At 44.8% G+C, this 16,434-nt stretch overlaps 1 protein-coding gene across 1 annotated transcript in view; it reads right to left on the minus strand.

Annotated features, from left to right (window-relative positions):
- Positions 1 to 16,434, minus strand: part of LOC137570647 (major facilitator superfamily domain-containing protein 8-like) — an 80,101-nt gene that overhangs the window by 14,684 nt on the left and 48,983 nt on the right. The window contains exons 10-11 of the mRNA XM_068279346.1: positions 12,795 to 12,924; positions 5,240 to 5,362 (exon numbers count right to left, since the gene is read on the minus strand). Coding sequence (XP_068135447.1) covers positions 5,240 to 5,362; positions 12,795 to 12,924 — 253 coding nt within the window. The remainder of the gene's footprint in view (positions 1 to 5,239; positions 5,363 to 12,794; positions 12,925 to 16,434) is intronic.

The following is a 16,434-nucleotide window of genomic DNA, read 5'->3' on the forward strand; positions in this document are numbered from 1 at the left end:
CTCTGCTGCTGGACAGACTGGGAAGCCTCTTGCCTGTGATCCCATCTCTCCAGCATGGTTAATGCACTCACCTCTGCTGCTGGACAGACTGGGAAGCCTCTTGCCTGTGATCCCATCTCTCCAGCATGGTTAATGCACTCACCTCTGCTGCTGGACAGACTGGGAAGCCTCTTGCCTGTGATCCCATCTCTCCAGCATGGTTAATGCACTCACCTCTGCTGCTGGACAGACTGGGAAGCCTCTTGCCTGTGATCCCATCTCTCCAGCATGGTTAATGCAGTCACCTCTGCTGCTGGACAGACTGGGAAGCCTCTTGCCTGTGATCCCATCTCTCCAGTATGGTCAATGCACTCACCTCTGCTGCTGGACAGACTGGGAAGCCTTTTGCCTGTGATCCCATCTCTCCAGCATGGTTAATGCAGTCACCTCTGCTGCTGGAACAGACTGGGAAGCCTCTTGTCTGTGATCCCATCTTTCCAGCATGGGGGAGAACAACAGGAGCAGTTCCATTTCTTATGCTGCCTAGTTCTCCTATATTAGACTCCCCCACCAGCGCCAGCTTCCCAACCATCGCTTGTGGCCCAGGGATTTCCTGCATGCGCAGTGCTGCCATGCCAAGCAGCTGGGGGAGAGTCCCACGATCCTTGCCCGCACAAATGCATAAGGAGGGCAGAGGGATTGACATCCGAACACCGCGTTCGGCAGAAAACCGGGTGCATAAAGAGACGCCACTTAGCGTTCACAACGATCACCCCAGCCACCCGGTCTTCTCTTGGCCTCACCACCTAGTGAAGCTAAAAAATAATAAAAACTAAGGGTGCTACTCCTCTTCGGTGTTTCCGGGACGGAAACCAAATTACACTGAGGAGCCAGGGGAGGGTGGGGGCTATTAATACTCTTTTTACTCTTTCAGGTGGTTTCCACTAATTGGATGGGCGGAGCCACGTCTCCAGTGTCCCGTATGACGGCTAGAGAAAGTTCTATACATTAAACCGAATCTGAAGTGAGAAGCATATGGAGGCTGCCATATTTATCTTTAAACAATACCAGTTGCCTGGCATCTACTGATCTTATGGTCTTCAGTAGTGTCTGAATCATACACCTGAAACAAGCATGGCAGAAACACCTGATCTGCAGGCTTCTTCAGCGTCTAAAGGTGGCCATACACTTATAGATTTGCAGCACATTCGACCATCAGATAGATTTCTGTCCAATCAAGTCCAATCTGACAGGAATCTAGAGGAAGAGGATCAGCAGGACATCCAGGCAATGTGTATTTTTTAAAAAGTGAAATAAATATGTCAGCCTCCATTTAACTCTCCCTTCAGGTATCCCCGAAGCACACCATGCTAAATCTTAAGCCATTTCTGAGCTTTCGATAACATTTGTTTGAAACAAGAGTTAGTGTAAAATAAATAAAAAATGCTGGCATTAGCCAATAAGCAACTTTTCATTCAGTTGAAATCCAAACAATGCATAAAAAGTAAATTGGATTACATAGACACACCCAAGATATGTATGATTCACTGGCAATGCAAAATGCAATTCTTATTGTACAGTTTTGATCCAGTTCTGTACAATGCCTGAAGAAGAAACTTAACGTTTCGAAAGCTTGCAATAAATCATGTATATTGTCATTAAAGGATACCCGAACTGAAATGTGACATAATGAGATAAACGTGTATCCACAGTGCCTAGCACACACATAACTATGCTATGTAACTTTTTTTTCTTTCTCTGCCTGAAAGAGTTAAATATCAGGTATGCAAGTGGCTGACTTATTCATGACTCAGACAGGAAGTGACTACAGTGTGGCCCTCACTGATAAGAAATTTGCTTTTGAGAGCAAGAAAGAGGTAAAAAAAGGGGAATTTCTTATCAGTGAGGGCCACACTGTACTCACTTCCTGTCTGAGTCAGGACTGAGCCAGCCACTTGCATACCTGATATTTAACTCTTTTAGGCAGAGAAATAAAAAAAGTTGCACAGCATAGTTATTTGTGTGCAGGGCACTGTACATACACATGTCTATCTCATCATGTCACATCAACGCCAAAATCAACGTTTGTTGGTTTGATGTCTGCATTTCTGGCAATGCAAAATAAACAGTGTTGTTCCTAGTGACAGTGGAACATGTACTAAAAAGTGGGACGTGCAAAGTTATTCACAGCATAGTTGCATAGTGCAAAGCAGAAGTCTTACACTGATCTCAGATTGAGACAATTCCTGCCAAGTTTAACCACAGAACCTGTACAATACAATTCAAAAGCTTCAATGTGTGCAATATTTGAATCATAATGTACTGTAATTGGCAGATACACAGTGTATAAATGTGTAGTAATATTCAAAGTGAACCTACTGTATAAATGGTTTAACTGAGCACTTAGGGGTTCATATTAATGTTCCTGACATTGGTGGCAGAGGGTGAGGTAGGGTCAATGTTTACATTAAAAATGCATACTCATCTGGCTGAATTAATCTTTATTCCAGCTGTTTTCTCATTGCCATAGCCACTGAAGTTACTGTACATCCAGGATCTGTGCCTTCTGGCAATGTCCTCCTCATGGATGACACCATAGCCCTCACACCCGTCCAACATCACACACTCCTGTGCGCTCTGATTGGAACAAAGCAGGGGGTGGAAGTGAACATCCTGGCATTCTAGGCTGTTTACCTACATACCATGTGCAATGATGTCATCACACAAGTGCATGTATATTACTGGGGAGGTGCGCAGAGGACTGATGAGGTCTCAAGAAAGTTTGGTGGGCAGCAATTTATGGTCAAGTAAGGCTGATCAGATGCAGATTACTTTTATTGGGCAGATCAGCACACTTTGAATAAAAATAAAAATGGGAAATGGAGATAGAAGATTTTTTTATTTGTATACTGGATGAAAAGTATACTGTACATGAAAATGTCACCTCTCTAGTGCTTCTATGACAAGAGGTTTGAAGCAAACTCACACAAAGGGAAACCATACAGAGTAGTCTGAATTGTGAACTGCATTCTCAGTATGTAGAGCTGAGGAGCTGTGGAGTCTACTGAAGAACATAATTGTATAAATCTGTGCACAAAACCTGCCCTACCTACATCTCGGAGCTTGTTTACAGGTATACACCAGGTCGCCCTCTCCGATCCTCCAACGACTTTCGCCTCACCACCCCACGCATTTCACACTCCTATGCCCGCCTGCAGGATTTCTTAAGAGCTGCCCCCACCCTCTGGAATGCCCTTCCACCACCCATCAGACTTGCTCCCTCTTTCTACACATTCAAGCAAGCCCTCAAAACCCACCTCTTTATGATGGCCTACCTACCTCCTACCACACAGTAACTCTCTACTGAATATTTAACATCCCCACCTAGTGTTTCCACCCCACCCTTTAGATTGTAAGCCTCTGGCAGGGTCCTCCATTCCCTTGTGTAATCTACAGGATCATGTGCTCCTGTCCTATGACAGCCTGTACTTGTATTACTGGGCCTACCTAACCAGCCCAAATCACATGATCATGTATTTTGTACAATTTGCATGTATAACTTTGTTCTATGTTTTATAACCTTGTTATGTCTGCCATCCTTGTATCATTGTATATATTTATTGTCCAGCGCTGTGTAATATGTTGGCGCTTTATAAATACAATAAATAAGAATAATAATAATTATAACAAACTGACAGCATACTTGACAAATTTGAAATGCCATTTTGGGAGTCAACACATTGTAAACGTAAACTTGGTCCTAAAAGAAGGCAGCAGTTTGTTTTAATATAGTTACAACATGCAATTACAGCAAGGTGTAACCGTCAGTATGTCTTGTTACTGAGGGTGCTTCACCAGACTGCACTAGCATAAACTGAAATCTGATAACTTTGCAGCAGGTAGCCATGTCCTGATATAACCTAGGAGCATGGTGAAAACCCTTACCGCTTGAGAAAAGATAGATTAGAAAGAATGCAGTCCAAGTCTGCTGTATCTTATAAGGTGCTGTTACATAGCTGCCTGGCTAATAGTTTGTGTTTGCAGGGCCTAGAAAACGAGGCCATTAGTATGTGTGATAACATGGAGGGCAAACAGAAGAGTGAAACTGGAGATGTAACAAGAAACAGGAAAACAAAATATGCAGATTATACATAGACCATTGCCTTAATTTACTAAGGTCACTCCATCCATCGATAACTGCATCAGTTGCTTTGGCTGACCAATCAATAATATTGTTTAACTAGTGACCTAAGCCCGTTTAGTCACGTGCGCTCCCGCCTGTTGCACACGCACGCACACCCGCTGGTCGCACACTCTCTCACCCGCCCGCTCGGCCAGCTGGCCACCCTGTCCTAACGGCTGTCAGTGCTTGACATGCGCAGTAGCACAAAAGCACTGACACACGGACAGGACGCAGGGACACTTGAGAGACCTTATTGATTTCCCTCCATTTTCTTTGCACCTAAATTGCTAAATCAGCCCCTAGTAGTGCCTGATGGGAAAAGAGTCTGACAAAGTACCATATATATTTGAGTAGAAGTCTAATTGAGTTATGATTTGTTTAAGTAAATCATAGAGGGTGACTTATACACGGGTCAGATCTAAATTTCTGCCTTTTAGTCCTGTAAAATGCAGGTTCTACTGTGACAATTTGCACTACTAAACGCCATCGCTCCCACAGTGCCATCACCCATTAGTGTGTCTTCCTGTCGGCACTGCTTTCCTAAGTAGGCTTATACTTAATGTCAGCTTAAGAGGGTCAAATATTTGGTTTCACTTATACATGAAGTCAACTTATATCCGAGTAAATACGGTATTATAAATGTATGTAAAGCATGGAGGTGCAGGAATGGAAGTTTATACTGTTTTGTTAAGCTACGTACACGCACCTTGATTTTGTCACCCGTCAGGGATGGTGACATCGCTGGCCAGCTTGTACAGACGCATGTCTGTTATGTAGCCGATGATGCGTTCTGTTGCTATGCAGGGAAAGGGGTGGGGCTGGGGGACGACAGAGCAGTGCATGCGTGATACCACGTGGCAGGCGGCAGAGCAGCGCAGACAATGATTGGCCATTGCGTGGGGTGAGTTGATCCACCAGGCGGATCGCTCGTGGCTTGGGGGCAGCTGTACACACACCTATCAGCTCAGGCAGTCATTATTATTATTATTATTACATTCATTATTATTCACATTCACTATCGAAATATATAATGTACATTATTCAGCAATTTGTAGTAAAGAAAGTGGAGTAACTCACCCTGAGTCTTCTCTTCAGTAACTTTTGAGAACAGAGACACCTGGGATACTGATATGAAAGGCAGCCCAAGAACTTGTAGGAAAACCCCAACTATGAACTCTGCCAGCAGAAGTCCATAACTTCCTGTCATGAGTTTAAGAAAATGAAAAACATATATGGTTAAAATAAAATCTGAATGGAATGCATATATTATGAAGAATGTCTGCCAGGATGATACAGTGAGACCATTGCATTGTAAGACTCATAACTGACAAAGATAAAAGTTTACAGTTTTCTTAACCCATTTTTTGAGCAACACAGTAAGTAGTTTAATATACAAATGTAGAAGGATGCAGGGCCGGATTTACCATAAGGCACTGTAGGCACGTGCCTACAGGCACCTGATGATGGAAAGGTGGCTAAGTCCCCTCCTTGTGTGCCTCCCTCCCTCTTTCCCTATGCAAAGTCCCGAGCAGAGCCTGAATGAAAGGTCAGGCACCCAGCTCTCGGGATTCCACTGACGAGATTCCCCTTCAGCCTAAAGGCTAGTACAGCAATTTTGATTGGCCAAAGATTGGTCAATTTTACCACCTCCATGTAGTATGAGGGCCAAACAGATTTTCTATTCTATGCAGATTATATAGGTAACTGGTCATACTACATGTAGGTGGTAAAATTGACCAATTATTGGCCTATCAAAATTGCTAGTGTGTACTAGGCTTAAGGCACTAGTAGCTACCACTTAATACTGAGGATAACTCTGGCTACCTAATGCAATGCACACCTGTAACTGCCTATAAAGAGCAAAGGAAATAAGGGAGAAGTGACAGATAGGCCAGCCAGCACACATGCACAGCAGTTTGGTGGGGGTTTGCAGGTTAATGGATGGCAACGTCTAAGGTATCAGGATATCTGTGCCTATAGGCTCCTGTGATGTAAATCCGGGCCTGGAAAGATGGATGGGAAAAGTAAATCATTAGACTGGCAACATGACAGCTCTGTAACCTCTGGCCTCTTCCACCTAGTTATGAATATGTGTTCTGTGCAATAATGGGACAGATTTACAATGACGGAAGCAGCCACACTCACAATAGACAATTGATTCAAAGCTGAATCCTAGTTTCTATTGGAGACTACCACACTTTTCCTCACCAGTTTCTGTACCCCGATCAATCACATGTAGTATCATATGCTGACTCTGGCTTTACTCTTTCCCTCTCGTTTACCATACATATAGTTGTAATGTTGAGTATCATCAAAAAGATAGTTTCAGCAATTAAATTCAAAAAGTTAAACTTGTACAGTACACCATAAAGATTCCTTACAGTGGAACACCCTAGATGGATTATCCTGGGAGATTTTAATGCATGGGTGGATGATCACGACTCACGCCTAGGAGGTGAACTACTTCTCATAATGAGTGAACTGAGTTTCTCTCAGGCTGTCAACCTCCCCACCCACAAGAAAGGGCACACCCTGGATCTTATATTTCATTCTGGACTTTTAATATCACACATGGATATAAACCCAGTGGTATGGTCAGACCACTACACCATCCATTTCTCTCTGACAGCACCAGCGATTAAACACAGAGGGAAAGAACTCATAAAATACCGTTCTCTGAAAGATGTCTCACCCCAGCACGTTCAGAACATCCTCAACTTCGACACATTAACCAATCATTGCGCAGACCCAGACTCCATGGATGGTGGTTTGACAGCTCACTAAAGGACCTAAAGAAAGAAGTGCGCAGACTAGAAAGGAAGTGGTGAAAATCTCAGAATTCAAAAGATAAACACACCCGCGTCTCTCACCTGGAAAGCTACCAAAATGCGATCACAAAGAAAAAATCCTCCTACCTATCACAGGAGATCGCAAAGGCTGCCAACAGGCCAGCCCAACTATTCCGCACAGTTGATAGACTCTGTAACCCATCCTGTCTAAACCCTACTATAACTCCCTCAAAGGAGCTATGCGAGAAATTTGCTTGCTACTTTGCTGACAAAATATCCTCTATTCGCTCTCTCATTCAGTCCACAGCACCTAATGGCCCATACTCACGGGCTACAATTGTCGCCGCAACACGCGGCGCGTGTGTTGCGGCGACAGGTCGCCCGTGAGTATGCGATGTTGCACGTGCGCGCACCCCGAACCGTTCCTCGTCGCTGATGTCGCCAGGCGATTGACGTGGTCAATCGCCTGGCGACAGTCGCCGCCGCAACTCCGCCGCAACTCCGCCGCAACTGTCGCTAGTCCGCGTGGGTATGCGGACTAGCGACAGCAACAAGCAGTAAATACCTTGGGCTTCCGGCGGGGGGAGGAGCAACAACGACAGCTTCCGCCACATCAGTTGCCAGGTCCCTCCGCCGTGTGTATGTGGAGGGACCTGGCGACGAGCTGTCGCTGGCCTGTCGCGACAGTCCACAAATGTGCCTCGTGAGTATGAGGCATAAGACTTATTCAACTCCTGGAAATAGTTGCAAGAACAACCTAACACCCTGGACTGACTGCAAAAGTATTAGTGAGGAAGATATCTCAGACAACCTGCGACCTGGACCCTGGACCAACTAAACATATGCTGAAATGCCCTGACCTGCTTGGTCCAGCATTTCACAAAATAGTAAATTGCTCTCTGCAAGCAGGGAGGTTTCCTACCTCTCTAAAAGAAGGAATCATCAAACCCCTTCTTAAAAAACCTTCCATGGATCCAGATGCAATGAGCAGCAACAGACCTGTCTGCAACCTCCCCTTCTTAGGTAAAGTTATTGAAAAGGCTGTCTATCTGCAACTTGAAACCAGGCTGTCAGTAAACAACATCCTGGGACCCTCTACAATCTGGCTTTAAGAAACACCACAGCTGTGAAACAGCCCTCATCCAAGTCTGCAACGATCTGCTCATGGCAAGGGACAGAGGGGAATGCTCCATCCTAATCCTGGTGGATCTCTCAGTGGCTTTTTGATACAGTTGACCATGAAATCCTGCTTAACAGACTGCAGGAGTACTGTGGAATCAGTGGATCAGTCCTCTAGTGGTTCAGATCATTCCTGACTGACAGAACACAGAGAGTATCCCTAGGACCTAGCATGTCCAAACCTGCACCTCTACAATTCGGAGTGCCACAATGATCAATCCTATCCCCTCTGCTGTTTGCAATCTACATGTTGCCACTAGGTACAATTATCCAATGACATGGCCTGACGTACCACTGCTATGCCGATGACACACAGCTATAACTGTCCTTCAAACCTGGTGGAACAGACCCTACTCCAAAAATAAACTTTTGCTTAGCTGAGCTACAGGCATGGATGAAAGATAACTGGTTGAAACTGAATGCTGACAAAACTGAGATCATTTTTGTCCAAAGTCAGCGCTCGCCAGGGTTGCCAACCCAATTTCTTATTTTTCCTGGACAAAATGGTAAAAAAAATCTGGACACTCCAATGTTTGGACGGACAGGGGGCGGAGTTTGGGGGCAGAGTCAGTAGCGGGCTTTTGAGGAAACTTCTTGTGAATTTTGGGAGGAGACAAACATAGCTGAAGGTATGTGGGCAGCACATTAACAGTATATACACTATGGGGGAAGCACATTTCACCAGTATATACACTATGGGGCAGCACATATTACTATATACACTATGGGGCAGCACATATCACTATATACACTATGGGGCAGCACATATCACTATATACACTATGGGGGCAGCACATGTCACTATATACACTATGGGGCAGCACATATCACTATATACACTATGGGGCAGCACATGTCACTATATACACTATGGGGCAGCACATATCACTATATACACTATGGGGGCAGCACATATCACTATATACACTATGGGGGCAGCACATATCACCATATACACTATGGGGGCAGCACATATCACCATATACACTATGGGGCAGCACATGTCACTATATACACTATGGGGCAGCACATGTCACTATATACACTATGGGGCAGCACATGTCACTATATACACTATGGGGCAGCACATGTCACTATATACACTATGGGGCAGCACATGTCACTATATACACTATGGGGCAGCACATGTCACTATATACACTATGGGGCAGCACATGTCACTATATACACTATGGGGCAGCACATGTCACTAAATACACTATGGGGCAGCACATGTCACTATATACACTATGGGGCAGCACATGTCACTATATACACTATGGGGCAGCACATGTTACTATATACACTATGGGGCAGCACATGCCACTATATACACTATGGGGCAGCACATGTCACTATATACACTATGGGGCAGCACATGTCACTATATACACTATGGGGCAGCACATATCACTATATACACTATGGGGCAGCACATGTCACTATATACACTATGGGGGCAGCACATGTTACTATATACACTATGGGTGCAGCACATATCACTATATACACTATGGGGCAGCACATGCCACTATATACACTATGGGGCAGCACATGTCACTATATACACTATGGGTGCAGCACATGTCACTATATACACTATGGGTGCAGCACATGTCACTATATACACTATGGGGCAGCACATGTCACTATATACACTATGGGGCAGCACATGTCACTATATACACTATGGGGGCAGCACATTTTACTATATACACTATGGGGGCAGCACATATCACTATATACACTATGGGGGCAGCACATATCACTATATACACTATGGGGGCAGCACATATCACTATATACACTATGGGGGCAGCACATATCACTATATACACTATGGGGGCAGCACATTTTACTATATACACTATGGGGGCAGCACATATCACTATATACACTATGGGGGCAGCACATATCACTATATACACTATGGGGGCAGCACATTTTACTATATACACTATGGGGGCAGCACATATCACTATACACTATGGGGGCAGCACATATCACTATATACACTATGGGGGCAGCACATATCACTATATACACCATGGGGTGGCAGCAGCAGCAGCACATTTCACCAGTATATACACTATGCAAAATAAAATGCATAGAAATATAGCAATATGCTTGTGTACTCAGGAGTCTCCACGCTGCCTCTTTATCCCTCTGCAGTCAGCCCTGCCTGGAGAAACGCTGCCCTGTTCCCAGCCCTTCTGCAAGCCCCACGCTAAGCTTCCCAAGAAGGCATTCCAGAACCCAGCTGATCACTACATCGGCTGCCTCATGGCTGACAGGAGCGTGAATTAATGTAGCAGCTGGAAGATAAAGGACTTATCTGCTGAGAGGCTCCAGCTACAAACAGCAGAGACAGAACGAAGATTGCACTGCAGGTGAGCTGTCTCCTCTCCTATTTGCTGGCCGGGAATTGGACGCTGGGGCTGTGTGGGCAGGATCACTCGGCTGTTACTGAGATTGGCTGGAGAGTCCCCGACTGGAAAGAGAAGACTGCTGACTGGAGGAGGCCGCGCAAGGTATCTTAGATGCTGTGGCTTCTCGGAAGGACTTGCTGTGCGCGGTAATGATGTGCGTTACGCATACGCACAAGAGAAGCTGGCAAAATTAACAGTTTTAGACGGACATGGTGAGTGAAAAATACGGGCAGTACGGACATTGTTAAAATTGAGGTGATTAAAACGGACTGCCCGTATTTTGATGGACGGTTGGCAACACTGGCGCTCGCCATCAAAACAGCTCTATCCTAAAGCAACACCAATAAAGGATTGAAAATTCAGACATAAACAGCTCCAACCTTGTGCGCAGCCTTGGCATACTAATCGATGGGGAATGGAGTTTCAGAAACATTTCATCTGTAGTTAAATCTTCCTACTTTCATCTGAAGAACATTGCAAAGATTAAACATCTGATTCCCTGAGAGGATCTTCCAACCCTAGTTCACGCCTTCATCACATCACAGCTGGACTACTGCAATGCCCTTTATGCTGGCCTTCCCAAAAAGGACCTGCGTCGCCTGCAATTAGTGCAGAATGCTGCTGCCAGATTGCTAACAAACCAGCCTCGCCACTGTCACATTACACCGATCCTTCGCTCACTGCACTGGCTACCAGTAGAATGGAGAATACTCCAAGATTGGACTGCTGACATTCAAATCCCTGCACAATCTGGGCCCTGGATACATGAAGGACTTGCTGAAGTTGCACCACACCTCTCACAACCTCAGATCAGCAAGTTCTATACATTTGGTCACTCCCAGAGTGCACCTCAAAAAATCTGGAGACAGAGCCTTCTGTCATGCTGCCCCTACTCTTTGGAACTCCCTGCCACACCCAGTAAAGACAGCATCATCCCTGGAGCTATTCAAATTCAGACTGAAAAGCCACCTGTTTAGCCTGGCATTTCCGGACTTCTAAAATTCTTCCTCTGTACCACGATGGTCTGAGCCATGCTTATGCGCTTTGAGTCCTACGGGAGAAAAGCGCTTTACAAATATTTGTTGTTGTTGTTTATTTTAAGCATTTATTTTCATTTTGCCAATTATGGCTTTAAACTATTGTAAACTCAAAATTACCTTAGAAAGTAAGATTATTATAGTGCCTTGTTCATCATTCTTCGTGTAATGAATCTATATACATATGAGTTTCACTTTTCAAACTGAATTACTGAAATAAATTAACTTTTTGACAATATTCTAATTTACTGAGATGTACCTGTACATGTATCCTATAGAATAACTTCCCTGTTGCTGCAGTCACCGTGTTCCCGCATGTGGCGGTGGGATTTAGTGTGCGGAGTCTGCAGACTGACACGCACAACGGTTTTTAGTCGCCGAGCGGAACTTCTCCGGCACCAGTTTTGTTTTTTACGGGCTTCAGTGCTAGTATTACATAAAATGCTGAAAGCAGTACTTAATATCATTCCTGGATCACTGTTCCTTTTGCATCTTATCTTATGTACTCTTATTTACTTAGAACATTGTACTGCTCTCTTTCCAATGGCTTTATTGTAAAAACCTTCTTCTTAAATAAAGACTTTAAAAAAAGATGCCAAAAGCAGACATATTAGAAATACTTCTGCATTTTAATCTACCTGCTCTATGGTATAAAATCCTGACAACACAAACTACAGTAAGGGCTCTTTCACAGTGCGACTTTAAAGTCGCACGTTATAAAATACTTTTAACGCAGAGTAACGCACAGCAATGCAAAGTCTGTGCGACATTCACAGTGCACACGTTGCGTTAGTGTGTAACGTTATTAAAAAGTGCTGCATGCTGTGCGTTTAGCAATGTATCTTCTGCGTTGTGTGTTGCACATGCTCAGTAATGTTTTGGTCTTTTAAAAATGTAACACATGCGCCGTTTTCGTTCCATCAGTATGCGACGAAAACGGCGCACCAAGAGACAACGCAATGCAAAATACCGTCCAATTTCATAACCTACATGCGCTGCGTTAGGGGCACGATGTGCGACTTTAACGTCGCATCAAAAGCAACGTCCCACTGTGAAAGAGGCCTAAATGAAGGCACAGAGTATTTATTTCAAATAACAAAAAAGCATAACTTATGAACTGTGATTGTGATTTTCAAAATAAAGCATGTACTGTACAATAATGACTGAACACAGAATAATGAAAATAATGTTTGTCAACCTTTGGGTTTTGCCAAGAATATGAGGCACCAAATACAGGAGATATTGGAGATAAAGAGCCCAAATGCCAGGAGAAGCCGGTCTCTACAGCAACGGCTGAGGAAGTGGACAACAAGGAAACCAATCAGCATCTGCAGAGATACCCAAAATCAATTCAATTAGGGGATTAATCTGAAGGAGAAGAATAGTTCCGTAAACGTAGTTAGGCACCCAGTATAACAAGTTAGAACTCTTTACTGAAGAAAATGTGCAGAGATAAATCATACACAACCATAAGGCAATGCAGCTTACTTAGAACAGAGAGGAACAGAGAATGAATACAAGAAATCACAATACCATAGATACCATAGCAGCACTTTACATCCACAGTGACATCTTGTAGTTGCTTTACTATACTGCAGCTTAAGCAATCCTGTTGATACTTCCAACATAATCAGTCGTAACTGCAACAGTCTATCACGAGAATCTAAATGGATTGTTTTTTCCCACACACATTTCAAAAAGATAATAAAAGACTGATGCCTAAGTTTATAGCATTTTCCTTATATTACCGGTATCTCAAATGCAATAGCAAAACGAAGGCCTCTTTTCCACGGGTGGCTAAATTGCATACTCATCATCCCAAGCTGCCAGTAACAAGTGCCTTTCAGCTGCAACTAACAGATACTGTATGTTACAATCAAAACTTGGTATAAGTCCTTTGCCATTTCGCTATCTACAGTGCTGCCCATAATTATTCATACCCCTGGTGAATTTAGACTTAGTTACTTTTATTCAACCAGCAATTTATTTTTTCACGGGAAATGTTATAGGCGTCTCCCAAAAGATAATAAGATGATGTACAAGAGGCATTATTGTGGAGAAAAAACACATTTCTCAGCTTTTATTTACATTTGAGCAAAACGTGTCCAGTCCAAAATTATTCAAACCCTTCTCAATCAATAGAGAAGCCTTTATTGGCTATTACAGCAATCAAAAGCTTCCTGTAATCGCAGACCAGCTTTTTGGATGTCTCCACAGGTATTTTTGCCCATTCAATCTTTAGCAATGAGCTATAAATCTTTCAGGTTGGAGGGTCTTCTTGCCATCACCCTGATCATTAGCTCCCTCCACAGATTCTCAATTGGATTCAAGTCAGGACACTGGCTGGACCACTCCAAAACATTAATGTTGTTGTCTGCTAACCATTTCTTCATTACTTTTGCTGTTTGTTTTGGGTCATTGTCATGCTGAAATGTCCACTAGTGCCCAAGGCCAAGTTTCTCTGCAGACTGCCTGATGTTGTCATTGAGAATCCTCATGTATTGCTCTTTTTTCATGGTTCCGTTTACTGTGATTAGGTTCCCTGGTTCATTGGCTAAAAACATCTCAAAGCATTAGGTTCCCACCACCATGTTTGACAGTGGGGATGGTGTTCTTTGGGTTTAAGGCTTCTTCTTTTTTACGCCAAATGAAGGAAACATCATTGTGACCAAACAATTCAATTTTTGTTTCATCTGACCATAACACAGAAGACCAGAAGTCTTCTTCTTTGTCCTGATGAGCATTTGCAAAGGCCAAGCGAGCTTTTGTGTGCCTTATCTGGAGAAGTGGCGTACTCCTTGGTCTGCATCCGTGGAAACCAGTAGTGTGCAGTGTCCGTTGGATTGTCTGCCTTGAGACATTGCCACTAGCAGAGTCCAGATTCACCAGGATGGCCTTGGTGGTGATGCTTGGATTATTTTTCACCTCTCTCGCTATCCTCATGGCCAGCACAGGTGTCACTTTTGGCTTCTGACTAGTGTTGGGCGAACAGTGTTCGCCACTGTTCGGGTTCTGCAGAACATCACCCTGTTCGGGTGATGTTCGAGTTCGGCCGAACACCTGACGGTGCTCGGCCAAACCGTTCGGCCATATGGCCGAACTAAGAGCGCATGGCCGAACGTTCCCCGAACGTTCGGCTAGCGCTGTGATTGGCCGAACGGGTCACGTGGTTCGGACCCGAACGCGCTCTGATTGGCCGAACTGTCACGTGGTTCGGGTAAATAAATACCCGAACCACGTCATATCTCCGCCATTTGTCTGTGGGTTTAGCTTTGGGTAGGCAGGCAGGGTAGTTCGCGCTCCAGCCACGCTAGCCAGGGTCCCCCCCAGTCATTGTGTGTCGCTGCTGGGAATAGTAGTACACCGCTCGCTCAGCATTCTGTTTACTGCCACTCTGTGTACCTCGCTCAGCCACACTATATAGCATTCTGTTTACTGCCACTCTGTGTCTGCTGGGAATAGTAGTACACCGCTTGCACAGCCACACTATATAGCATTCTGTTTACTGCCACTCTGTGTACCTCGCTCAGCCACACTATATAGCATTCTGTTTACTGCCACTCTGTGTCTGCTGGGAATAGTGGTACACCGCTCGCTCAGCCACACTATATAGCATTCTGTTCACTGTTCTGTGTCTGCTTGGAATAGTGGTACACCGCTCGTTCAGCCACACTATATAGCATTCTGTGTACTGTTCTGTGTCTGCTGGGAACAGTAGTACACCGCTCGTTCAGCCACACTATATAGCATTCTGTGTACTGTTCTGTGTCTGCTGGGAACAGTAGTACACCGCTCGCTCAGCCACACTATATAGCATTCTGTTCACTGTTCTGTGTCTGCTGGGAATAGTGGTACACCGCTCGCTCAGCCACACTATATAGCATTCTGTTCACTGTTCTGTGTCTGCTGGGAATAGTGGTACACCGCTCGCTCAGCCACACTATATAGCATTCTGTTTACTGTTCTGTGTCTGCTGGGAATAGTGGTACACCGCTCGCTCATCCACACTATATAGCATTCTGTTCACTGTTCTGTGTCTGCTGGGAATAGTGGTACACCGCTCGCTCAGCCACACTATATAGCATTCTGTTCACTGTTCTGTGTCTGCTGGGAATAGTGGTACACCGCTCGCTCAGCCACACTATATAGCATTCTGTTTACTGCCACTCTGTGTACCTCGCTCAGCCACACTATATAGCATTGCGTACTCTGCCAGTCAGTGTGTATATTGCTGGGATCAGTAATACTCCACTCACCGTCAACCACTATATGAGCTCAACATGAGTTCCCCAGAGACCTCCGCTGTGAGCAGCACTCCCAACAACAGCAACAGCCAACGCCCCACGCAAGCTATAACATCCACCCCAGCAGCCAGTGGTCAGCAGCAGCCCTCCCCGGAGGAGAACGTTGTGTCCATCAGTCCGTCGCCAGAGCGATTAATGAGGGCTGCCATTGAGGAGATGATGGGGCCTGATGTGGAGGAGGAGGTCTGGCTCAGGCCAGCATCCCAAGTTAATGTTGAGGACGATGAGGGGTCTGTGTCTGGGGATGTTGGGGTGGCAGAGGTGGTGGGTGGGTCAGACTCAGGAGAAGAGTTGTATGATGAGGATGATGATCGGGACCATCTGTATGTGCCTCAGAGTCCGACCCCGGAAAACATGTTGTATCGTGTGTTTAGGTACTAAAATCTGCGTTCCCTCCCAGTAGTGTTGGGCGAACAGTGTTTGCCACTGTTCGGGTTCTGCAGAACATCACCCTGTTCGGGGTGACTATATAGCAGACTATATAGCATTGTGTTTAATGCCACTCTGTGTACACGGCTCAGCCACACTATATAG

This window comes from Hyperolius riggenbachi, chromosome 4 (assembly GCF_040937935.1).
Source record: "Hyperolius riggenbachi isolate aHypRig1 chromosome 4, aHypRig1.pri, whole genome shotgun sequence".
Classification (NCBI taxonomy): Eukaryota; Metazoa; Chordata; class Amphibia; order Anura; family Hyperoliidae; genus Hyperolius; species Hyperolius riggenbachi.